Genomic DNA, 25,827 nt, shown 5'->3' on the forward strand with positions numbered 1-25,827 from the left:
AGCCACGGTCTCCACCACTTTTGGTCATGAAAATTTTCAGATTTTATCATCCTGAAACTCTTGACTGTGTACAAAATGGAGATGCTGGAAGAACAACCATTTTATACAGTGCTGTCAATAACTGGGATCTGAAACACTAAAGCAAAATATATGATTTATATGATGAGTGCAAATAAATAAATCTAAATCTAAAAAAAAAGAACACTCAACAAACAGACATAATACCACAAATAATGACTGTTTCCATTTAATGAATTCATACCTTTTTTGGTTTTCCTTCTGAAATTAAAGACTGTTGTTCAATAGCAAGTTTTAACATGATGGAGAAACTTGGTCCTTAAGAAATGGGAACTGCTGATAATGTAGAAATGAACAGACATGGCATTTAATACAACAGTAGCCTGATTCTTTTATAATAATCATACTAAACAAAACCTTCAACAGCTGTCATTTAAATATAATTTAAGCATATTTTGTCAAAGTTATAACAAAATAGTTGAATAACAAAATAAAGAAAAAAAAGCATTGAATAAAACAGAAAAATAAAGCTAGGCTGTATTTGGGGCCCGTTTGATGAAGGGACACAATTACAGAGTAACTATAAGCACGTAAATGTGAATGGGTGACTTTCAGTGGCACTTCACTACAAGAAAATTCAATATGAATTCAGTAGCAAAGAACTCATTTGTTCACATGACAATCAGAAACCACAAAACACCATCTTAGCCCTCCAGCCGTGAGCGCCAATTATCTTTTTACTCCCCCAAAAATACGGATTCTGACCACTGGTTCAGACGAGCTATTCAGAAGTCTGTCCCCAAAATCTACACTTACATTACCGCAACAAGACTACAGCCATTATTTATACATTTAATATATGGTTTCTAAAAAGTACACCAAAAAAATGAATATAGCAAAAGAAAGCACAAATGGAATGCCTGTGTGAAAGTGCTTGGACATGGCTGTCTTTGAAGACTCCACTACACACTATGGAGAAGGGGATGGGAGAGATGGGAGAAACCAGTTTGTTCCTTGTCCTGTGGCACAGGTCAAAGGTCACATCACATTCTCAGAAGTGCTAGAAAATGGATGCAACCCAGACTGTGTCCAGGGCGGACTGAGACCGGCAGTAGCCCGAGGTGAGGTGCAGTTAGCCCTGACATCACCCAGAGCAGGAGGGAGATGTCAGTGGGATTGTCCCCACCTCCCCCTGCACCAGAGACTGCCTCCGGTTCCTCAGGTGGCTGAAGTCTGCCTGCGCAGCTGCATATTGTGTACTCCACACTGCACAGCTCATCTGCAGGGCTTCGGAGTTTGAGCCAGCCTGGTTCCAGCTCTATAGTGGGAAAGGGCTATAATGAGCCAGCCTGAACATGGTGGCTGGCCATTTATCAAAGGGACCGCAGCAATATGTCCGGTGTTCAAATACAACCAGGGTTTTTAAAAAAAGTGGTCCAAAACACAGAAATAAAAAAGGAGAACCCTGGTGGCATGACCCGGTCAGGCCCGCTCCAAAACCATACAGAAAAAAATGTGAGTTTACAAAAACACGGAGGTGCTGGAATTTAATCAATTGATGTATTTTTGGACCGCAAAGACTACACATTTGGTCTGATGGTTTACATCTTATTCCATAGGGTGTGTTTTTCTTATTTAACTGACCCAAACGGTGCAGAAAGTAGAGGTACAGGCTGTTGGAACATTAACTGGAATCATTATATAAATTGAGAGTGGAGATATTTAGGTTTACATCCCACTTGTTTCAGTACCCTATCCTACCTACTCGGTTTTGTCAGTTTTTGCCAAAACACAATGCAACATACGGTCACTTCCACAAAAACCTGTGGAACCACCGAAGCACAAGTAATTACCTCTTAACATGGAGCTGGTTATTCTGACGACCAGCTGTATATAAAACACTTCACTTTCAAAGAATTTTCCCAAACTGGACACAATCACCCATGCGCTCATCTCTTCTGTCGATCCCTGAATGGCACACAATTTAAAAAAAAATGAAATGATCTAAACGCACTAGATATTGTTACTAGAGTTTCACCCCTGCAGTTCACATTCGGTGACCTACGGTGGGCAAAGGTCAAACACCCAATGAAGCGGCTGCGGTTGGGTTGTACAGACCCTATTTGTCAAGAGCATAGCTTTGCTTGTGCAACCATGACAACGGATGCAAGAACGAATCAGGATTGTGAGGGTGCATGAGAAGGCTGCTCGGTGACTGCATATTGGATTAAGAGAACATAACTGAGGCAAGACTTCTTATTAACAAGTATGGACTGGGAATTAGGGGAGAGGCAATCTACTGCAAAGTTTTTAGCCACAGTGACACAAATTTGATCACAAAGTTAAGGCAGTTTTTTCTGTGTTTTGTTTGCAACACAGCCCCCTTTTTCTCCTGGTTTGACAAGAGCTTGGCTTGAATCCTTAACAGAGTGGCATTTCCTCCTGCTATACAGGCAACTGCCCGAGTCTTTTAACAAAAGATTTAACAAAAGAAGCTGCACTTAAAGGTGGTCGATTAGTAAGAAGCAAATGACAATCAAATTCAATCATCAGTCACCACAAGTACCCTTGGTCACAAAATACCACACCGAGTTTGGACAGACCTTCACTGTTTACACCACTGAGAACAGACAACGATTAAGACATGGACAGCGTGTCTAGAGATCTACAGCTTTTTTCACCAGATTCCCATTAAGGTGAAGAGCTGGTGGTCGTAGCAGTGGGTTCAGCCAGACCAAGCCCGACTGTGTCATGGGCCCTTATGCAAATCGCTAGATCTCACTATTCAGCATTGACCTGCTGCTGCTGATGGCTACTGCCAGGAAAAACAAGAAAAAGCAAAAAAAAAAAAAAAAACACAAGAAGAGGAGGAGCTGGGAGAGTCATGACCACCTCTGATGCCTGTGTTTGGCTGGTGTGCGGGAAGGGGCTCACTGATTGGCTGTGAGCATGCCCTGTTTTTGGGCGTGCTCTAGGATGGCAGTGTGGCAGAAGTAGTACTGTTCTGGGGTCTGGATGCTGAAGGCTCTCTGTGTTCTCATCCTGCGCACCGTCTGGCAGATGTTCACAGTGCCCACATCCTGCAGCTGGGACAGACAGATGTCCAGGGCGCAGAGTGTACCTGTGGGACAGACCGCACATGATGTCAACAATATGTACTAAAGCCTGTCCTGCACAACTAATTAGAAAGATTTATAGTACTACCCAGGGTGCAACTTGTCAAGAAAACAGGGGGGGGGGGGGGGGGGGGTTCGCAGGGGAGGTCAGAACCAATCGCGGGCTAAGGATATTTGCACACTGGTACTACCACTAAAGTAGGCAGTATACTCCAAATACAGACTTCATACTCTTTGTTTTATGTCACTCCACACCGCTGGGAGGTGCAGGCATGATTATGAGGCATCTATTACCAGAGCCGGAATTATTAGGAATGTAAGAAAATTTTGTATGTAGGAAATTTCATGTCAATTTGAGCCTTTAAAATCTCTGCGTGATTGATCATAAACAAGACAATATCCTTGCAGGAGTTCAGCAAGTCCTCCTTCAAAAGTATTCATCGCAAAAATATTGCAGTCACGACCATGACAATACTTCCAATACTACCGGCCGTGTCAGTCTCAGCGCACTTGCTTACTATTGAGTAAACAAGCAGCATACAAGTTGTGTACAACTTGTGTACTCAATAGCAGGCAGGTGTGCAGATTCCAACAAGGCCAGTACAGTGATGAAAGGTGAACTCTGCCCCTGTTCAGGCAACCATGAGAAACCAACCATGTTGTGAAAATTACTGTTTCCTTTTGAGTACACGGGCACCTTAATACTGCTGCTGCTGCTTCTACTACTACTGCTACTAATACTACTACTACTTTTATTAGGTAGGCAGTCTTAATACATGTGTGACCATGAACAGAGAGCTGTAAGCCTCCAATTTGGATATACATCATTATTTGCACCAATATGATTATGATACAGACCAATTACCATTATTTATTATAAACAACACCAACAACAATAACAGTGATGATGATGATTATGATCATCATCATGGGAACAGAGACCAGTCAACGGAACTCCAGTTAGAGTCACACTAAGAAGGCATGTCAGGAGAGTTGAGTGTGAATGAGTGACAGACCTGTCCTGCCAATCCCAGCACTGCAATGGACAACGATGGGAGGTCCTGCGTGGTGGCCCCTCCACTGGGATCCCATAGCCAGCACTGCCTTCTTCTGCTGCCTCTTCAGCGCCCCCAGGAAGTGGATTAGCGTGACGGCGGATGTGGGCACGCCGTAATCAGGCCAGCTCAGGTACTGGAAGTGGGTCACCTGCCTCTGCTCACAGTTCTGTACAAGACCAACAAACGCACCCAATCAGGACTCCCGCCTCCCAATCGCCCAGTCAGCACTCCCTCCTCCCAATTGCCCAATCAGCACTCCCTCCTTCCAATCACCCAATCAGCATTCCCTCCTCCCAATCATCCAATCAGCAATCTCTCCTCCCAATCACCCAATCAGCTTTTCAACCAGTCACCCAATCAGCACTCCCTCCTCCCAATCACCCAATAAGCTTTCCTGCAATTCAACCAATCAGCACCCTCTCCTCCCAATCACCCAAACAGCTATCCTAGAATTCACCCAATCAGCAGTTGGAAGAACAAGAAAGAAACTGAAAATAAGGAAGTGGACAGAATCATTGCTATGGTAACCATAAGCAACGTCTCATCTCTTTGCTGCGATGTGAACAGGAGTGAACAGTTTAAGAATGCTTCAAACCATGAGTTTTGCGAAGAGTTGCAGAGTTTTGCCAGTTGCAGTTTGTCGCATCGCAAATCTTTGGTCTGAACTGGGCTTAAAGCAGCCTTCAAGGAAAAAGAACACCAAATTTAAAACAACATGTTCAGCCATCCACCGCAGCTTGGTGAACACCATAACCAGACCTGACATCCAAGCTATCAACAGCAACAATATCCTGGATGGATTTTCTATGATATGAAGTTGCATTTCATGGACAAAATAATAATTGGAGAGCTACAGATTATTCTCTTCTAAACCTATAATTCTGTGCTACAGTAAAGTGACTTTTGTTGCACATATGCATTTTCAATTTGAATGCAGGCCTATATGCAGGCTACCTAGTTTTGCATAGTATCACTTCACTATTTCATTTTAGTAAGAGTTCAGAAAGTGTGTGGGGGCTGTTTGCTTTCTGCAGAAGTTGACATTCTTGAGGGGAATGACGGCACAGGACTGCATTTGGACTGCAGTAAGCTAGAAACTGTTGATGGGGGGGTGGGGTGGGGTCGGCGATTAGCGACCAGCCCACCCACTCATGTCTACAGTCAGGGAAATGGCGCAGATGCACCACATCTCACCTCTGTGTTGTGCAGCTCCAGTGTTGTCTGGTTGTAGTGGGCGTGGTTGTCCACCCTCTGGTTCACCACGGCGATGTGTCCGTAGACTTCCTGCCCGCCCTCCTCCAGCGGCCAGTACTGACCGCACTTCCTCCTTTCGCCCTCATCCGTCCTGCAGACACAGCACATCCGTCCGTCCATCACACGGCCAGTCACTGGGGTGGTCCCCTGGGCCAGGACAGGAACTAGAGGGCTTTCTCACAAACATTACCTGGTTGTCATAACAATGACCAGGACGTTCTGCTCCCAAATCATCCTCCAGAAGTGGGCGTATGTTTTCTCCAGGGGTCCTGGAGACAGACGAGAGTATACTTTTATAGTTGCACGATTTCTAAGTGGGGCACTTTAAACAAAGTACTGTAATAACTGGATATCCCTGGAGTACAAGTTTTAATATTCTGAATAATTAAAAATAATACAATAAAATGTTTTCTATTAATAACAATAATAATGATAATATTAAACATAAAATGCTAATTGTTAAAGCCATAATTTAAAAAAAAATCTAAATTGTCAGTAAAAATTATTCTTATCAAATTGAAGATTCCCTTCCCAGTCCACTGAGACAGAGAGACAGAAGAGAAGAACTGTACCTTGAGTTCCAATGTAGGCATTCTTCTGTTTGTACCCATCCATAAAGCTGGCGTTTATGTAGTCAGATTTCTGCGGGAACAAATGATCAGAGAACCCCAGCCACATTAACATACAGCCTTCATCATGACAAACACTCCCAAAACCACTTTCATGGCCACTGATCGCCATTGATGTAAAGCAGCCAAATGGGACTCGTTTCACTTTATGCCAGAAGGGATTAAAAACAGATGAAGTGAGTCACGCAGGACAGCCTGGTGTGTGTAAGAGTATAATACCACGCTTAATATCACGGCACAGCTGCGTGTTCGCCGCCCTCTCGGCTGAGCCCCAACAAAGCCTGTCCCAGCCAAGCGGGACCGGTGTCAGGCCGGCCCCCCGGCCCCCCGGCCCCCCTTCATTAGCGCGTTTGGGGTTCCCCGCTGACCGAGCCCCGGCCGCCCCGTACCTCGTTCCTCCTGGGTTTGAGGCGTACGCGTGTTTGGTCCAGGCACGGCACGTCTCCATAGCGATTCCTTTCCTGGTTGGACGCCGCTCTGGAGAGAGAATGTTAAACGCTCAGCGGGGGGTCGAGTCGCTCGTTAGAACCCCAACACAGCCGAATGAGGAGGGCAGGCCAGGTTTTCACACTAAGCACACAGCAGTGCCTTCACCTCACAGAGAGCAAACAGGAGATTACAGGCATGTGGGAGCCTTCAGACCCCGATTCTACAGTCAGCTACATAACATCCCATAACTCATATAACTTCCCATAACTCACAACTACCTACTTAAACACTTTAACACTTCTCCATACTCAATGCAACACCCCTACACACTTTCTTACTTCCCCTACACCCTTTAACCACACACACACACACACACCACCTCTACACACTTTCTCATTTCCCCTACACCCTTCAACCACACACACCACCCCTACACACTTTCTCATTTCCCCTACACCCTTCAACCACATACACACACCACCTCTACACACTTTCTCATTTCCCCTACACCCTTCAACCACACACACATCACCCCTACATACTTTCTCGCTCTCCCAACATCCTTTTCCCCCAAACTGTAAGTACCTCTACAAAATTAAAAATGTTACTGCACTCTTAAGCATATACAGGCTTAAGCTCTAAAAAACTCAACACTTACTTACACAATGTAAGATTTAATTAAAAACAAACCCCACAGAAATGACACCAACATAACTCAGCATTACGCTCTTCAGTGCCGTGCATGTGTCAAGACCTGCTTGAATTCTCCACCTACACATTCTAAAACCTCCCTACAGTCCAGCACTTCCTTACACACTACCACAGCTCCCCATGCACGCACACATACACACACACGAGTGTGCACCGACACACACGAGCACACACGCACGTGCACGTGCAGGTGCACGTGAACACACACACACACACACACACACACACACACACACACATCCCCTCTCTTAACGTGGGGCCTGAGGCAGCCTTCTCTGGGACAGGGTGAAAGGGCGGTGGGAGAGCTGCTCACAGGGCGCAGTGGAAGGTCCCGGGCGGGGCCTCCTTGCGGATCTCCTCGTACTCGTCGTAGATGCCGGCGCGCTGGGCGTGGCCCACGAGGGCGGTGAACTCGGTCAGGCTGACGGCCTCGGGGCCGGGCGTGTGGATGGAGGACTCCCCCAGCGGGATGCCCACCAGCTCGTCCACGGGGTCCGCACGCCCGTTCTGCCCCGCCAGGAGCTGCTGGTTCCAGCCGTGCGCGTCCAGGGACAGCAGGCCCCCCAGGTGCTCCGGCAGGCAGTCCCGGGGCAGGTGCTGCCTCAGGTCCGCCATCTTCACCATCTGCACCTGGAGGCACGCCCATTCGCAGAGTTACACCACACTGTTCTCCTGAGAAATGTACTGTTACCAACAGTATTTATTGTATTTATTATGCTGCTCTCATTACTGTACTGCACTTGGTCACTTTACCAATTTTTTGCACCACCCGCCATAATATGCCATAGTATTGAAAAGTCTTACCTAGTTCGGTACTTATTGTATACTTATTGTGTACGTACTTACTTTTTATCTATTGTTGAAATCTATGTGTAGACTGCGGGAGTGAATGGGGAGTAAGCATTCCATTGTACTAGTTACACATGGCAATAAAGAATCTTGAATCTTGAATCTTGAAGTGCTGCCCCATCATTAAAAACTGCCCCAGTCACTAACGAAGCTGCCCCAGGGAGCAACAGTATTCCCCCAGTCACTAACAGAACTGCCCCAGCAAGTAACAGTACAGCACCAGTCACAAACAAAACTGCCCCAGTGAGTAACACTACTGCCCCAGTCACAAACCGAGCTGCCCCAGTGAGTAACAGTACTGCCCCAGTCACTAACAGAGCTGCCCCAGTGAGTAACATTACTGTCCCAGTAACTAATACAGCAGCCCCAGTGAGTAACAGTACTGCCCCAGTCACTAATGAAGTAGCCCCCGTCCTTAAAAACTGCCCCAGTCACTACTGAAGCAGCCCCTGTCCTTAAAAACCGCCCCAGTCACTACTGGAGTTGCCCCGGTTGCTCACCCTCTCCCTCAGCTTCTCCTTCAGCAGGAGGCTGAGCAGGTTATAGGGCACCCGGAACCAGACCGGCGCCCCGACGATGAAAACCTTCTTCAGCCTGGCCGGGAACGCCCCCTACGGAGAGCAGCGCAGACCCAATTCAAACATGGCCGCCGGCACGCTTCATGGCCCGCGACCCTGGTCCTGGAGAGCTGCGAGGTCTGCGGCTGTTTAACACTCAGCACTTAACCAATGGAACATAACTGATCTTTAAGGGTAATTCCACCTAGATCACTTTTTTTTTTTAAGCTGTGATCATGTTTGTACGCCTACTCCATAATTTGATTTCATCAAATCAAACCTGCAACCTATGAGTTACAAGCCCAGCACACTGCTGCCTACTCCACCCACTCTACGAAGCATTTTTCAGAATAATGCAGTAGGCGGAGCCAGGCTGAATTACGCTTCGCCTCACCTGGTCTGCCCGGGGTCTGAATTAGTGACTGAGTTCATGGTGAAAATAAAAAGCAGTTCTGACCCTGCAGCTCTCCAGGACCAAGGCTGCAGGACCCCGATCACCAGAGAGACAGAACACTATGGTCCAACAAGCACAATACAAACCAATAATTTAAAAAAAAAAAACGATACTAATATAAAAATATATATATATTTGTATTTGTACTTATTCCCATGTATTCTGTTTTTCACACGTTTTGTTGGTGCATTCACATTCTGTAATTTATTCCTCTACTCATTCATTCATCCCCTGATGGGAATGGTACTCCATTCATCTGAAGATCTTACAGGATGATAGCAAGATTCTCATTTCCTCTCCTGCTTATGCATCTGCAGGGACATGTTTGGCAGAACTCTATTCATAGCAGCATTATGAATCTCAACACAATCTGACTTGTACTTTGGACAGTGGACGTGCACACTGGATCTGATAGTGTTACACAGCACTGCTGCTACAACTTCTTTGACTGCTACTACTACTACTAAGTGGTGGACAATCCAGGCTCAGAAATTAAAGGTCCTCCTGCACACCCATTTCTGGCTCTCACTCACCTTGAGCAGATTGAGGATCTTTTTACTCAGGTCCAGTTCAAAGTTGTTGTAGTTGGAGCCGGCCATGTCATAGATGAACACCAGGCCATTCCGCTGTGTCTCAAAGCTGGAGGAGAGAAGAGGTGAGACAGAGGTACCTACAGTCATACCATGCACAAACCCCAGTCCTAACCACGACCATGAACATAACCGAAACCCTAACCATAGTCATGACCAAAAACAAAACCAAAACCCTGGTCAACAAGTATTATTACAAAAGTACCATTATTCATGTATAGCAAATGTGTACTGACCTTAACCACAGTCCAATGGAAGAGACTGTCCTACTGAGGGCAGTGATTAGACCCCAAATGTTTTTTGGCATGCTTTAAGACTAAGATTTTAACGCCAAGACCGCAGCAAACTTTTTTGCATAATTAGAATCATGAAATAACATAACAGGCCAGTGTTTGCTTTTGTCTGACGTCCCATTATAAAGCCAGGTGGCTCACCTTTCTACGGCCCGGTCCAGCAGGTAGAACAGCGCCTGCAGAACCACATGGTTGCCTGTCCGGTTGGGGTGGTGCAGCCGGGCCGTGTAGAGGGCGATGGAGGCACCCGAGGGGTCCCGTACGCTCTGTGGGGCAGGGGAGAGATTGCAGTGATGATGTCACCATATCCACCCCGTCAAAGCACTGCAGACTCTGCACCTGAAACCCACGAAAGTGGTTCCACACACCAGGGGCAATGCAGCTGAAGGGGGCGCACTCCTCAAGAGAAATTACACGTGAGCTGCCAACAATTTAACACCCACGCCCTCGCTAAAGTTCATCTGTACCCCGGAGTACCCTGCACCCCATCTGTGCACTTTTAGGTGAATATCACAAATACGTGATTTGAATATTCTAAACTGAACACTAATGCTGATGTAACAATGACTAGAATTTTCTAGAACACTGAACATTCCAAGAAACCTACCATTCAAAGGGCTAAACCCACCCTACTCCTGGCAGAGTGAGGATAACCGTGTGGCATGAAGACTTTAGACAGTGAGGACCCATGCAACAAGTGTTTTATTCCCCCACAATGATTCAATTAGAAAAAGCAACGTATCAAGAAGGCAAAGAAGCAAAAAACTGTTGGTGGCCATCCAATGGGTTCATTACTAAACTTGCTTTCCTTGTGCTCCTTAAATTATTACTATGCACACCGACGTGAAAGCAACAGTAAATTACAGCAACTTACAGCAATAGAACAACTGAGCTGTCAATCCAGTTATTCATGAGCTTCTTTGAAGCGTTTTTCAGAAGAGTATACCAGGCACACACATAGCTCCTTGAAAGCAAGGCCTTACCTCGTTCAACCTTTTCAGGAATGCGCATGCACTATGCATTTCAAATAGGTTGTGATTCCCAAATAAACCACCAGAGGGCAGACAGGACATTTGTATACGACAGGCCAGAAGAAAACATTGAGGTCAACAGAGAAAAACCTGCTAATGGCGAGTTTGAGGGTAGGGCTTGAGGCAGGGCCAGGGGGAGGGACCAAGGGTGGGTATGTCTGGCAGTTCGATTGTTTCACATCCAGGAAGAGATGTGAAACAGGCAGTGCCTCAGGTCTGCCAGAGATTACTCACAGTGCCCAGGAATCCAAACTCAAGGCACAATAACTCCCGGGAAATCATTTCATCAGCCAGTCATTTCCGTCAGAATGCACGCTGGCTTTGGCCAACACTGGTTATCATGCCCAGTCCACACCGCAGCAGCCTATCGCACCGAGAATCCAGGCAGAATACAACGCAAGCGTTTCCTGTCTCCCACCCTGCAAGACTTTGGAATTCAGACCCTCACTGTACCCTCCTCTCCTCCTCCTCCTCACTCATTTCATCCTCCTGTCCCCCCTCCCTGTATATCCATGTACTGGGTGTATTATGAGGGCTGTTATCTATATGATGACATTTATTACTGGGGGTATGTGGAGGGTATTATTGCACCTTCTTGTAAGGTAGCAGCGTTCCTTGTCCCAGACATACTGCATGTTCTTCTTGGGGATGACAGAGTTGATTTAATCGCGTCTTATATTTTACCAAGAGGGGAGTGTAGGCTGGTAGGTTTAGGAGCTGGGCGTATACCTCGAGGGCTGCGGGTTTGAATATCTGCTGGGGCACTGGTGTGGTTGTGCGCCCTTGAGAACAGGCCGGTAGGACACCTTTTGATTCCCGATCCCGATTGCTCCAGTGAACATGCAGAGGTACGATACGTTTCGAAGGGGACACGAGCAACATTCAGGGAGATGGGCATCTGAATAGAAGATAAATATAGATGCCTCGAAATGCCTCAAAATACCGCAAACAGGATATGACGCTTTCAGCTGAGAAAGTGCGTCTGACAGAAAGGGAACCGCTGCATTCAGGGGGAGCTGCATGCCTATCACGGCTGTGAAGTAGTGCTGATTCAGCCAGATCACATTTCCCCAGCTAAGACCTTCACACTCCCACCCCCAAACCTCCCCTCATGCAAGGGCACCTTGCACCTGGAGCCTCTGCAGTGCTAAATGTAAGAGGAACTTAATGTAAGAAACACAACCTGAGAGAGTACATCTGTATGCCAACTGTGCTCTCTCTCGTAAAAAGGCTGAAGAACAGGCTTCTGCTCGCTGTGCTCTGTCCTCCATGATGGCTCAAGCTCCTCCTCTCGACCATCAGAAATGCACGCCTCAGCAAACTCATCTTCAAATAAATCTTGGGGGCTGTAAAACTGTAAAAAGCATTTCCCCAATGATCTGACAACGTGCCTCAGTCTCTCTCTCTCTTTCTCTCTGTCTCGTAATGGAGTGTAATGAAACGCGTCCATTTCAATTTCTGTGAGAACCGAAACCACAGCTGTCCTGTGCAAGATGAGCGCATGGCTTGCTCTGTTACACCTCGCTCACCCGCCGAGTTAGGCCTCACTCGCCCGCTCTGTTACACCTCGCTCGCCCGCTCTGTTAAACCTCGCTCTCCCGCTCTATTAGGCCTCTCTCGCCCGCTCTGTTAAACCTCGCTCGCCCGCCGAGTTAGGCCTCGCTCGCCCGCTCTGTTACACCTCACTCGCCCGCTCTGTTACACCTCGCTCGCCCGCTCTGTTAAACCTCGCTCTCCCGCTCTATTAGGCCTCGTTCGCCCGCTCTATTAGGCCTCGTTCGCCCGCTCTATTAGGCCTCGCTCGCCCGCTCTGTTAAACCTCGCTCGCCCGCCGAGTTAGGCCTCGCTCGCCCGCTCTGTTAGGCCTCGCTCGCCCGCTCTATTAGGCCTCGCTCGCCCACTCCGTTACACCTCTCTCACCCGCTCTGTTAAACCTCGCTCTCCCGCTCTGTTAGGCCTCGTTCGCCCGCTCTATTAGGCCTCGCTCGCCCGCTCTGTTACACCTCGCTCTCCCGCTCTGTTAGGCCTCTCTCGCCCGCTCTGTTAAACCTCGCTCGCCCGCCGAGTTAGGCCTCGCTCGCCCGCTCTGTTAGGCCTCGCTCGCCCGCTCTATTAGGCCTCGCTCGCCCACTCCGTTACACCTCTCTCACCCGCTCTGTTACACCTCGCTCGCCCGCTCTGTTAAACCTCGCTCTCCCGCTCTGTTAGGCCTCGTTCGCCCGCTCTATTAGGCCTCGCTCGCCCGCTCTGTTACACCTCGCTCTCCCGCTCTGTTAGGCCTCGTTCGCCCGCTCTGTTAAACCTCGCTCGCCCGCCGAGTTAGGCCTCGCTCGCCCGCTCTGTTAGGCCTCGCTCGCCCGCTCTATTAGGCCTCGCTCGCCCACTCCGTTACACCTCTCTCACCCGCTCTGTTAAACCTCGCTCTCCCGCTCTGTTAGGCCTCGTTCGCCCGCTCTATTAGGCCTCGCTCGCCCGCTCTGTTACACCTCGCTCTCCCGCTCTGTTAGGCCTCGTTCGCCCGCTCTATTAGGCCTCGTTCGCCCGCTCTATTAGGCCTCGCTCGCCCGCTCTGTTACACCTCGCTCTCCCGCCGAGTTAGGCCTCGCTCGCCCGCTCTGTTACACCTCTCTCGCCCGCTCTGTTACACCTCGCTCTCCCGCTCTGTTACACCTCGCTCTCCCGCTCCGTTACACCTCTCTCGCCCGCTCTGTTAGGCCTCGTTCGCCCGCTCTGTTACGCCTCGCTCTCCTGCTCTGTTACACCTCGCTCGCCCGCTCTGTTACACCTCCCCTTTGGTGTGAACAGTTGAGTTGTGTATTGATGTCAGAGCATTGTGCTGAGAAGCACTTCCTGTTAGGCAAGATGAACTCACATATTTCTGCTGAAACCATCTTGGCTCAGGGTGAACCCACAGTGGTGTCAGGGTTCCGCCAATATACTGTCATTCTGGGTCACTTAACTGTGGACTCTCTGAAGATGTATCTGGTATAGACCTAGGGGCTAAGACTAACTCAGGTGCTGCACGTGTCAGTGGGTGGGGCTAATACTGTCTCAGGCGCTGTGTGTGTCAGTGCGTGGGGCTAAGACTGTCTCAGGTGCTGTGTGTGTCAGTGGGTGGGGCTAAGACTGTCTCAGGTGCTGTGTGTGTCAGTGGGTGGGGCTAAGACTGTCTCAGGTGCTGTGTGTGTCAGTGGGTGGGGCTAAGACTGTCTCAGGTGCTGTGTGTGTCAGTGGGTGGGGCTAAGACTGTCTCAGGTGCTGTGTGTGTCAGTGGGTGGGGCTAAGACTGACACCAGCGCTGTGCGTGTCAGTGGGTGGGGCTAAGACTGTCTCAGGTGCTGTGTGTGTCAGTGGGTGGGGCTAAGACTGTCTCAGGTGCTGTGTGTGTCAGTGGGTGGGGCTAAGACTGTCTCAGGTGCTGTGTGTGTCAGTGGGTGGGGCTAAGATTGACTCAGGTGCTGTGTGTGTCAGTGGGTGGGGCTAAGACTGACACCAGCGCTGTGCGTGTCAGTTGGTGGGGCTAAGACTGACACCAGTGCTGTGCGTGTCAGTGGGTGGGGCTAAGACTGACACCAGCGCTGTGCGTGTCAGTGGGTGGGGCTAAGACTGACACCAGCGCTGTGCGTGTCAGTGGGTGGGGCTAAGACTGACACCAGCGCTGTGCGTGTCAGTGGGTGGGGCTAAGACTGACACCAGCGCTGTGCGTGTCAGTGGTCAGAGTTCAGACTCACCAACACGGTGAACTTCCCGCTCAGGAGCTCAGACCTTAGGGGCTCCTCCTGCGGCTGCAGCTTCACGATCCCCTCCTTCAACCGCGTCTCCTGCACACACACCACCAGAGTGAGAGTGTAAACAACAGGCACGCACACACTCATACACACACACACACACACACACACCCCTACATACATATAAATGCACATGCGCACAAACACCCGCCCCCACATTCCCCAAAAGCGGTAAATGAAATTACAGTGCTCTCTGTGGAGGCACCATAATGACTTAAGGGCATTTATATTTTTCTCCTGGAATCTTACAGTTAATGAGGCATTCAGTAAAGTTGCACAAATTCTCCTTTCCTTGAATCTGCCGATTATAAAGGGTCTTTGTTCCAAAGTATCCTGTGTATCGAAGGGGTCGGAATCCAGAACCAAAGTCTCCATACTCACGACAGCTATTAAAACCATTAGTGAATGAACAATGGCTTTGTAAATGCTCTTTAATGCCATTCACTCGTACTAAAATGCTTTTGGATTAGGCCAATTCAGCGCTAAATTATAAAGGACTTCCTCCAGTACAATAAAAAAGGCCTTCCTGCAAGGTGGAACCCACGCACACGCCGCACTCTGAATGGGCACCTAATTAAGTCTGAGTCTGATGAATGGGGTGTTCTGAGCAGGGGACGGATTGGGCTGAACTTTCCTCCCTGCAGTTCAGCAGACTCTTCTCCATGAACTGTACGGGACACATGGGGGGCGGAGGGTGAGGGGGGGGGCCTCTATTCAGCTTGTTTAGCGAGCTTTAATTAGCGCTCCAATTCATCTGATTAACTTGTTATATTTAAGGCATGATACAAACCCACAATTTCCCAAATCATTTAAGAAATGGCATACAGCAGCTGTGGCTTTAAAAGTAGCATGGCTAGAGAGACTGGTGAGGAAAGCAAGCGCAGGGTCCCTGAAGAATTCTCGCGTAACAGGTGAAGAGATCACACAAGATTGCTCTCACTACACTGCAAGTGCCACACAGACAAAAAGGCGCCATATAGTGCCTCAGAGCAGGAGCACTGATCTAGGATCAGTTTAGCCCAGGGGTTTTCAACTGCCTTTGATCCAGAAACCCCCACCCAGGCTCAAAAGCCTCCTCGGGACCCCCATCATAAGTTAAAAATGGTCATATTTAAAGAGAGACTGCAATCGCAAATGGAGAGGGGGCAAGATTGTGAATGTGGAACTTCAAATTGCACACACAGACCGGGAGAAGGGAATGTGATTGCGTACTGGTGGAGGGGAGCTTGTCATCACCGACTGGGGGAAGGGGCGATCGTGAACCCCCTACAGTACCTTCAGAGACGCTCTGTTGAAAGGCTGGGGTTTAGCCCATTGCTTGGCAGATAACGAATAAGGTGAAGACACAGACACCCACCCTGTAGCTATGGAAGAGCTCGATGGCTCGCAGGACGTCAAACTTGCGAGCCATAAGGAACTTGACGGCCACGTTCCAGGACAAAGGCGAGACTCCATGCTGTGTGGTCCACTTGTTTATCTCCTCCAAGAACTGCTTTGTGGCCTGTGGGAGAGAGAGGGGGGAGCCATTACAAACCATGCATCTCCCAAAATGCACTGCTTCCGACAGCCCATGTTTCCTCTACCCTGGTCCAGTCATCAAATCAAAGAATGCAACTACATGTACTGTCCCTGCAACTATAATGGCTGCATGAACCAAAGAAAAGAAACGCTCAGATGCACATTTCCAAAACTGTCGGCCCACACGTGTTCCTGTGGCAACGGTAATGAACCCATGCCATAAGATGCTTTTTTCCCGCCTGTATCATACTGTACAGGATTTGGTACATGATCATGCCCCTTAGAAGAGGAATGACCCAAGCACAAAACAATGTGATCATTTTGGAGCTCAGGGAAGAACTGAAAGGCAAGACTTGAATTACTCACTTCTTCTGCATACACAGAACTTCCTCAAACCCCCTCGCCCTCCTCCTCCCCCAACAAGCCAGCACACCACATAAGCCTGCACTCAAAGACCAAGGCACCACGGAACCAATCACATTCATCCTTTCTGTCCACACTGATCTGGATACACGGGCCCTGCTGTCAGATAGGGGTGGAACCGCACAGCTTTACCTCCTCCCAGCGATCTGTGTGAAGCCCTTTACTCAGACACACTGCCAAACACACTGTACAGAGGGTGTTCAGAGGGTTAATCCCACTGCTTTCTGTTCATGGGGAATTTAATCAAATGAGCTCTGAGCTGATAACACATCCTGATCAGGTTAGGAGGGAAGATCACATTCACTTCCTGGAAGGTGAGAGACTGGGTACCTCCAGCACACGCTCACGATGGATCCAATGATGCAGACAGGCCTCCGGGATTAAAGAAAAGGGTTCATCGACACCCCGCCCAGCCTGTATTTCCCCAGTTTGTTCCTGCCAACACAGGCCTGTGCAATCACCCCCCATCTTCAAACAAAAAATGAATCATATCCTCACACCCCGCCCAGGTATTACAGTAAACTGCTTTTACCTGAAGAAATAAATGACAGGAAATCATCATATTTCCAATACCCAGACCAACAGTTATTCCTCCCGCTATATTTACACAGGACACACCTCCCCATGTTTATGCCAACTGCACTCACAGGTCCTAACTATATTTCACTGTGATAATGTATAGAGGTGGAGTGGACCAAGGCTCTCTGTCAGCCTACTCAAGAACAGCTTAACAGATACTTCAGCAGTCATTCATACAGCTTTCTTACGTTCATCTTCATAATCCAGTCGATAAAAAAAAGTTTTGGGCAAACTTTACAATCAACAGATGAGGATGATAAAAGGGAAGGCAAAATGGTGCGGGTGCCTTTTCAAGTTTAGCGGGAATCAGTTTAAAGCTATAATTACAATAGGGTTTTAACTGAGAAAATAAAGGGTTTCGTTTAGAATAGGAGACAGATGCCCAGGGTTCAGACTGTGTGTTCTGGGTACATCAGCAGCATTCCACACATACAATAATCAGCCTTTACTGTCAGCCTGGCAGGGCTCTCTGGTCTCCTGTAGTTTCATCACATACATTTATACACTAAAACCAAGCCATTGGACTCTTGACCAGTGTAAAAAAAGCAGACAGACAGACAGACACATGCACAGACACACGCATGCATGCACACACGTGCACGCCCGCACACACACACACCCGTGTGTATGGTTGTGTTTGCATGGGGGGGGGGGGGCATTTGGTGGTTCATGGAAGACTGAAAAGAGAGGGTGGGCTCAGTTAAAGATGAGATCACCATGCCCCCCTCCCCCCCTCAAAAAAAAAACTAACAAAAAAAACACCAGTTTATCCCAAAGGATTCACCACAAAGGAGGAATGGACTGGATTGAATCAAGATGTGAGGGACAATCAGAGGGTCTCCGCTGAGCATCGGCTCTGAGCGTCCGGCTCCCACATCTGATGATGATTAAGCTGCGGAAGGGGGAAGTGACTGTGCTCCCTCCGACATCACTTCCTGTCCCCCTGGGGCAGCTACCAAAAACTCAAACAGAGGTTGAGGAATGTTCCACTCGTTTTCAGGAATGTCCCACACAGCTATATGTCATAAAAGATGCAGTGTGCTTGAGGCTTTTTTTTAAACCTCATTTCAGTAGCATGATTAAAATCCTTTTTTTACAAGATAAAAATAGCTGTGTCATGAAATAATATGCAATGGTATTCTTTCAATCTGCACAGAGATGCTAGCTTTTCTTACAGCCTGAAGCACCAGTTTTGAGAGCAGAGCCACAAATTAAATGTTTCCGTCTCTCGACATGCAGACGAAAACACACAGGAAAGACAGGCCGATCTAAGGCCTGACTGGGCATGTGTCTGGAGCCCTGCCAGACGAGGGAGACAGAGGCGAGAGACAGACAGAGAGGAACTGAAAGCAGAGCTCGGGCACGGAAGGACTCCTTTTCACCAGCGGGAAGCAGGAAGTAAACGCTTCATTTGGAATTCTGAAAGGGACGCGGATGTGCTAACCCGCTAACCTGACGCCGAGGGCCAGGCGAATCAGCACAAAGGCCTTCTCTTTCTGCTGCCCCCCAGGGTAAACCACAGGTAGGCAATTAAACCCAATTACACCGACTTACTTTATTAGAGGAACACTCGCTGCCAAAAAAAAAAAAAAAGAAATGGCCTCAAGAAAATTTCTAAATCAGCCAGTCATGCCCCCCCCCACCCTTCCGGAAGAAGAGAAGCTCACAGCAACAAGCAACAAGCAAAACTTTTGTCTGCCATTGAAGCTTGACTGATAAATCCAATTTATTCCAAGAAATCTTGAGCCCCAACTAATTTTACCCATTAGTATTAAAATGCCCTGTAAGATTGTAATACAAGTCCATAAAGCAATCACTAGCTTCTGTGCTGCCTCCAGCAGATTACTCTTGAAGACAGGAAGTCTCTCTAACAATATAAAACACAGTGGGTGTGCGGCCAATGACAGATTAATCCGTGCCGCAGCCTGTTATAAACACAACCCCCGCACTTCAGATGCTTGTGGGGTTTCTCTGGTGAGGGGTGGGGAGAGAAGGGCATTGTGGGAACCCCCCCACCCATTTTTAAATAAAACTCCAGTTTTCAAGCGGCTTCCTACAGTGACGGTCTGTTTTCTCACACCAACACAAACCTCAGCCGTTGCAGTCCACAGGGATTGATCATTTTTAAGTCTGCACTATCCAACTGGTGTCGGAATGCAGTCCATCAAAGACAGAACCATGGCCCAAGAGTGCTCTCCACTGGGTCACCACACCCTGTTCTCCTACGACAAGACCAGAACCAGAACCCATACTGGTCCAGGATGCCTGTTGGCAGGGATAACATCATAGGCCTAAGATGGCTGACACCATCCCTTTCTTCAATATGCAATGTGACTTGTAGCATGTTGTGTATATACGCTCCTTGTTTATACAGCTTGTAGCATATAGCTATATACACAAGGAGCACATGAACAAGCTTCAGCTGCAATACTGCCTGCGTGGGTGGCGTCGCAATGCCATAACACAGTACTGCATGCACTTCCCAACAGACAAATTATTTTTTTTAAGTCAAATATTTAAACAATATTTGTATATTTGTATGACAACAGTTTAAGCAAGCAGATTACACTGGACATCCATTTTGGTGAGACTTTAGGAATTTGTTCTGTAAACCCATCGAAGGGTGGCAACCACGACACATCATTTTCTGATTTCATTCCAAAAGTTAAAAATATGGTTAATTTTTCTCATTGCTTTCATAACTGATGAATGAAAACTCCCCTAATCTGTAAACGGATTTTACTTCACCCAGAAAGATGAACAAGTCTTAATTTCCATCAATTATACAAACAAGCCTTTCCATCTATCCACTGAACCCATTTTTATTTTCCCTCTTCCCCTTCCAATTTTTGCCTTTTCTGATCTTGTCTTATCCTCAGAAAAACCAAACAAGGCCGCCCCCTCAAGGAACAAGAGTTCACGGCCTTCCCACACACTCTGCCCAAAGCCAGCTCTTTCCTTAAAAGGAGAAGATTCCAAAGCCTGAACTGGGAGCCCCTATCGAAGCAACGGAATCACACAAAAAAAACCTTTATTCACCTTTATTCACACAGCCTTTGTAAACCCTGCGTCAAGAAAATCTGCCTTGTTAGCTGCATGTATGGCATTGTAATGAGGCCTTCATGTGCAATGGGCCCAGTGACTTCTCAGCTACCACTCCTGTCCCCAAAGGCACATTTATTTGTCAATATACCAGTGAGTTTGAGTTCACTCATTAGGTTCATCTGACCTACAGCTAAGATATGTTAGCGAAAATGCATCAGGTACATCTGACCTACAGCTAAGGTCAGTGGCAATGTGATTTTAGTTCCTTGTTCAGGATTTCAAACAGAACTCCTGCCCTTTTTCTATCCAATGTTAATCATTTCCATTATCCCACAGCAAAAGGCTGAAATATTGGCATCAATTAGGCTGACAGTCGAATGAAGAGCACCAGCCTCACTTTGCCCTGAAAGCCACTTGCAGGCTGTCATTGGCCGTTATAATTCCCTTCACACCTACCCATCGATCCTGGCCAACCCGCTGGAGGGAGACATCAATAATTCAACCACTGGGGTCAACAGAACACAGGCAGTGTATCTGTGGTGACTAATTCGACAAGGTGAGTCTGAGCCGCACGCGAGGCGCTATGGAAACGCATCACTGTGACTCACGGCGAGGGCTCTCAGAACAAACCCGCGCACTGAAACTTTCCAAATGATTGGTGTTACAAAAATGTTTTTTTCTAAATGTGACAACAAAAAAAAACCTGAATAGCAAATGTGTTTTGTAAGCTTCCGGCTACATCTAGAAATGGTCAATTCTGAATGAGCCATATCTGGAACACAAAAATCACAACTACAGCATATCTGGTAGCTCTGCCATTTTGGCATATCAGTGACCTAACATATCATTCTGTTTAAACCAATTCAGGTCCCCCAATTTTACTGTTTTCAGAATTTATTTTTAGAGCTGATTTAACCATCTAACTAATTTTTCTATTAATCTGGGTATGTCCAGTAATATCTGCAGGCCTGTATGATGACTATATGTTAGATTATGAGTGCCAGCAAGGCAGCCATCTGACTGCTCCATGATCAGAAAAACACAAAATGGTCAAATGGCCAAAAATTCTATATTGTTAAAAAAAGACAGAATTATGCTAAAAATGTCCATAAACTGCCCACATTTCATATCCACTCGTTTGATAAAATGTTATTACACAAATATTAAGACTGCCCACATTTCCAGTCTCCAAATGTTACTAGTCAAAAGTAATCTTGGATGGAAAAAGATTAAAAATCACTTTGCTGATAAAAGAAAAAAAAAGGCAAAACCACAAAGGCTCTGCATGTCGACACTTACAGTTGCTCAACACATTTCTGCATGATGAAGAGATTAACCATCAATAAGGAAATCATTAGAAATACACTTTTTGTGAAACATTTTCCACAGCCCATTGTTCTTTTTTAAACCTGAGGTGAAACGAAATGACAGATAACCAGTGGGCGTTTCCCGTAGACAACGCTCTCTCACTCTTTCTCTCGCTCAGAGACAAGTGGAAATGAATAGCTGTAGAAAAAAAGACGTGGGACATCATTTGCTGCATGAAACAAGCAGCTGCGACAGCATTTCAGCCAGCAAGCCAGTCATAAACCTGGAGACGCTGCTGCAGACAACAGGACACACTCAATCTATTGTCTGTTATCATAATTGCACATTTCAGTGCATGAAGTACAGATACAGAACAGATACCACCCAGCTGGCCTCGCTTTGGCATGTATACACTTTTGACATTCCATATTTGAAATGACAACTGAGCCAAAAAAAAAAAGATAAAGCATGCAGTAGACTACAGTATATCTGGAAGGAAAACAATCTCTAAAAAATGACAGAGGAGCTAAAATTCTTTACAAGGTTGAATGCATACAAAACTTGTAGCACTGCTATCCTTGCTTCTGAGACTCGTATTATTTACTTGGTTTCAACCAATACAACCCAATTCCTGCTTTGAGGGTAGGACATGACACATTACAATTTAGACAACAAAAAAAAAAGTTATGACTTGTTCAGCGTCTTTGGGACAAATTCAGGTTAACATTGTTATGAGATTTAGAGAATACAAAGGACATTTTACATCAGAATACCGGTGAGGAGTAAACCTCCCATCCCATACAACCGTGTCTCGCCCCCTCAATCAATTAGCCTGTACCACACCATCAGGACTCTACCTTCCTGTCAAACTGTGCTGGCAGAGGTCAACACTGAGCAGGAAGTTAAATGGGTCAATCGCTCTGTGGCCCTTCCTGGGACACAGTTTTTGTTTTTTTTCTTCTTTCATGTTTTTTTTTATTTACTTTTTAAAATTTTTATTCCCAGCGGTGTAACTCCAAACTTGCAGTTTGAGGATAAGTGGAAATGCTTTTAACAGCTGCTGGTGTACACTTCCCCCCCCCTTGCCCCACCGTGGAGCCTCCACAGCACTGTAAACTCCGGACACAGCCAGCGCGGGATCCTATTACCAGCCGGCTCACTTCCTCCATGACCCATCCGCTAGCTCTGCCGCACACCCAGCCGCCCGGGCGCTGGCCCGGAAATGAAATGCCCTGATGAAGCCCCCGAGCCAGCAGGACAGGGAAAGTGCAATAAGGCTCTGACTGTGGAAAGAATGTCATTAACGAGCTGAGAACAAGAGAGCGAGCAAGCGAGAGAGAGGGAGAGCGAGAGACCCTATCAGGGATAGATAATCGCCAGCTGCCGGGCCTCTCCCTCTCTCCCCCTCTCTCTCTCTCCCTCTACCTCTCTCTCTCTCTCTGACAGAGTTTCAGGAAAGATGCGCATTTCTGTGGCGGCGGTAACACTGGGCTTCCCTCTGGCACACACAGGGGATGTTCAGAGTGCACTGGGCTGGGACAGGATGCAGCACAACAGTGCCTTGTTACCCTGAACAGTCACTCCGTCAGCCCATAGCCCGGCTCTATTAAAGCCCACCATTAGTGCCTGTTCAAGGTTGCCTCTTCTCAACAAATTTCCCTCACGTTTGTTTGGCCAGAACACCAGATCAATGGCGTAATTCTTGGTTAAGCATGACTTTGTTCCCCTGTGGTGTGACTGTTGGTTACTGCTTACATACCACATTGTCTGCATAGAAAAAAGCATATGCTATGTTTTATATGGAAAAAAAACCCCATTATAAACAGCTCCAGCACAGACGGCAGAACACACCATATCCTTACCACAGATAGAGCAACTTTATTATTATTCAGTAAGATCAGTAAAGTTCAATTTAATAAGTTGCGAAAACAAAGTCAGGGTGGGGGGGAATCAATTTTGGAGACCTATTATGAAAAGACCTCAACATAAAATTGATGTGGCTAGAAAAATGAAATGATTTACTCTTAAACAAAGCCCCTGAATTGAGACATGCTAAAAATCTGTCAGCTGCAACAGCCTATTGCTGTATTTTAAATGAACAAAAAAGCTTAATTTCCTTTTGGCCTATTATGTATTGCAACAGCGTTCCATTCATACTGTAGTCTACTATAAATAACGGGTGGTCATTATATAATAGCTACCAGCTTCCTGTACAAGGTCTTCCTCACGTCCCAATGTCAGCCTACCGGTAACAGCCAGATCACTGTGTGTGTGTGCTCGCTAGTGTCTGTCTGCTCTGAGCGTGGCGTTGCAGATATATTCTATGCAGCTGGTGCTCATATCAAAACTGTTAAAAGGTGTGTGTGTGTGTGTGTGTACGTGGCGAGCTAAATCTATTATCGTATAAACTATAAAACAAAGCTTTTCAGTCGCTGTTTTTCCTCGGCTATGTTTCAACCAAAAAAAAAAAAACAAAAAAAAACGATGAAATGCACAAGCAAAAGTGCTGTCTTGCCTTATCTGAATCAGTTCCTGGGCGAAGTGCGGATGTCAGAAATGACTGAGTCGACGTAACAACGTACCGAATGACAAGGCATCACAGAACCCCATGAGAAAAATGTGCGCATTTATTTCAGAGTTAGCTAGAGTCCAGCAGTGAAGGCGTTAAAGTACTTCGACCGCTGCTTCAACAACAAAACGCAAAGGAACACGAAACACTTCCTTTGCGCATGAATAACTTATCGAAATTTGTTATGAATTAATCTCGAAAAAGGCAAACATATAACTTAATCTTGAACGGAAATAATGTTGCCAAACGAAGGAATATCAAATCTTCCTCGTGCTAGCTTTTGACTGTAGGCCGGAGAACCTGCATTTAGTGAACTTTCACACCGTTCATATACTGGCATTTACGAACGTGTTATATACGTTTCTATACGTATCACCACCATACACGCGCATTTATCAAGTTAGTCTGATATGTGGCCTAGGACCTATTAAATGGTACGGGTCCGTCATTTGGGTAAGTGTGAGTACGGGGGGAATCAGCTATGTCGCAACAATTTAACCATTAAAGCAACTTTGACACCATATTACACATACGGGAAAAAGACAACGGCAATCGGATCCTGAAATTTTAGTAAATCGGTCTAATAGCATATTTGTCATAAGATAGGTAAGACGCAGCTAGCTAGATACACATTTACATTCAAACGATACATTTAAAACGTTACCTGCTCTTCTTCTGCCGACAAACTGGCCATTCCTCGCTGTCGTTCTTCCGATTCAGTCTTATCCTTTTCAGTGTACGTGTGTGGCTTTTCTATTAAATGGTCTAATAAAAGTCGTTTGCCTCGGTCGTAAAATAAAACAAAGGGATGCTACAATTCGCTGCAAAATATGTAGGCTAATTATACAACCCAGATACTGTAAACAGTTCAGCCAACTACGTAACTATCGATACGAACCAATTACAATAAAACATGCGATATATAAAGTAAAACACATTTTTCTTCAGTCTTTATACTGTCCAGAGAAACAAAACCTCTACGGTTGTCTATAGTATGTTCTGAGAACGCAATCTGGCAGCATTTTAAAGACACCTTTACAGTCTTGGTTGCTTGACCGTCATATTCTTCTACGACGGATGATCGCGACTAAAATAGTTAGCATCATATTAATTTGCTGGTCTTCAGCACTCTACTATAGGCTAAAACGGCAAGTTCGGGAGCATTCCTTCGTCGCTGACTTGAAATCTTTTAATTCCGCTGTTGCTTATTTCTTCAAAAGCAAAGACCTCAGTCACTGAACGCCAGCCCCAAAACTTCCCCCTGCTGGCTACAATTAAACACAGCAGCGTAAAACTGCAAGGCTCACACGACAAGAGCTCCCCCTTCATTCATAAAAACGACAAGCGCGCGCGCGCGCGCACACACACACAATTCCATTACTAGCTCCATTACCAACTTCGTCACGCGCGCCTATACAAAGTACTGCACAGTTCCCCAAACATTATTGGATGTCTCAAAAGCACACTGATGATTAAATAAACGACCTCCTCACTTCCAGTAACCATTTAGAACCTTAAATGGCTCTGTCATATATTCCTATGTGTGTGTGATAATGAAAACGAAATTAAAACATAGTATGGACTCCTTCAAGAAGACAGGACAAAGCA

General features: G+C 46.7%; 1 protein-coding gene across 1 annotated transcript; it reads right to left on the reverse strand.

Moving 5' to 3' along the window:
- Nucleotides 1–231: 231 nt before the first annotated feature.
- Nucleotides 232–25,522, reverse strand: ptpn9a (protein tyrosine phosphatase non-receptor type 9a). Its single transcript, XM_035396237.1, has 13 exons — nucleotides 24,884–25,522; nucleotides 16,135–16,278; nucleotides 14,721–14,810; nucleotides 10,100–10,224; nucleotides 9,609–9,714; nucleotides 8,565–8,675; nucleotides 7,529–7,845; nucleotides 6,465–6,552; nucleotides 6,019–6,088; nucleotides 5,637–5,715; nucleotides 5,387–5,537; nucleotides 4,151–4,358; nucleotides 232–3,139 (listed from the first exon to the last, which is right to left on the reverse strand). The coding sequence occupies exons 1-13, from the start codon at nucleotides 24,911–24,913 to the stop codon at nucleotides 2,949–2,951; spliced, it is 1,710 nt and encodes a 569-aa protein (XP_035252128.1). The 5' UTR covers nucleotides 24,914–25,522; the 3' UTR covers nucleotides 232–2,948.
- Between the last annotated feature and the right edge of the window lie 305 nt (nucleotides 25,523–25,827).

Source organism: Anguilla anguilla, chromosome 16 (genome assembly GCF_013347855.1).
Source record: "Anguilla anguilla isolate fAngAng1 chromosome 16, fAngAng1.pri, whole genome shotgun sequence".
NCBI lineage: Eukaryota > Metazoa > Chordata > Actinopteri > Anguilliformes > Anguillidae > Anguilla > Anguilla anguilla.

Coding starts and splice junctions, on each gene's coding strand:
- ptpn9a (XM_035396237.1), bottom strand. CDS start 24,913: ATGGCCAGTTTGTCGGCAGAAGAAGAGCAG. Junction 14,811..16,134: donor AGCTCTTCCATAGCTACAGG/GTGGGTGTCTGT, acceptor GTGTGTGTGCAG/GAGACGCGGTTGAAGGAGGG. Junction 9,715..10,099: donor CTGGACCGGGCCGTAGAAAG/GTGAGCCACCTG, acceptor TCTCTCCTCCAG/CTTTGAGACACAGCGGAATG.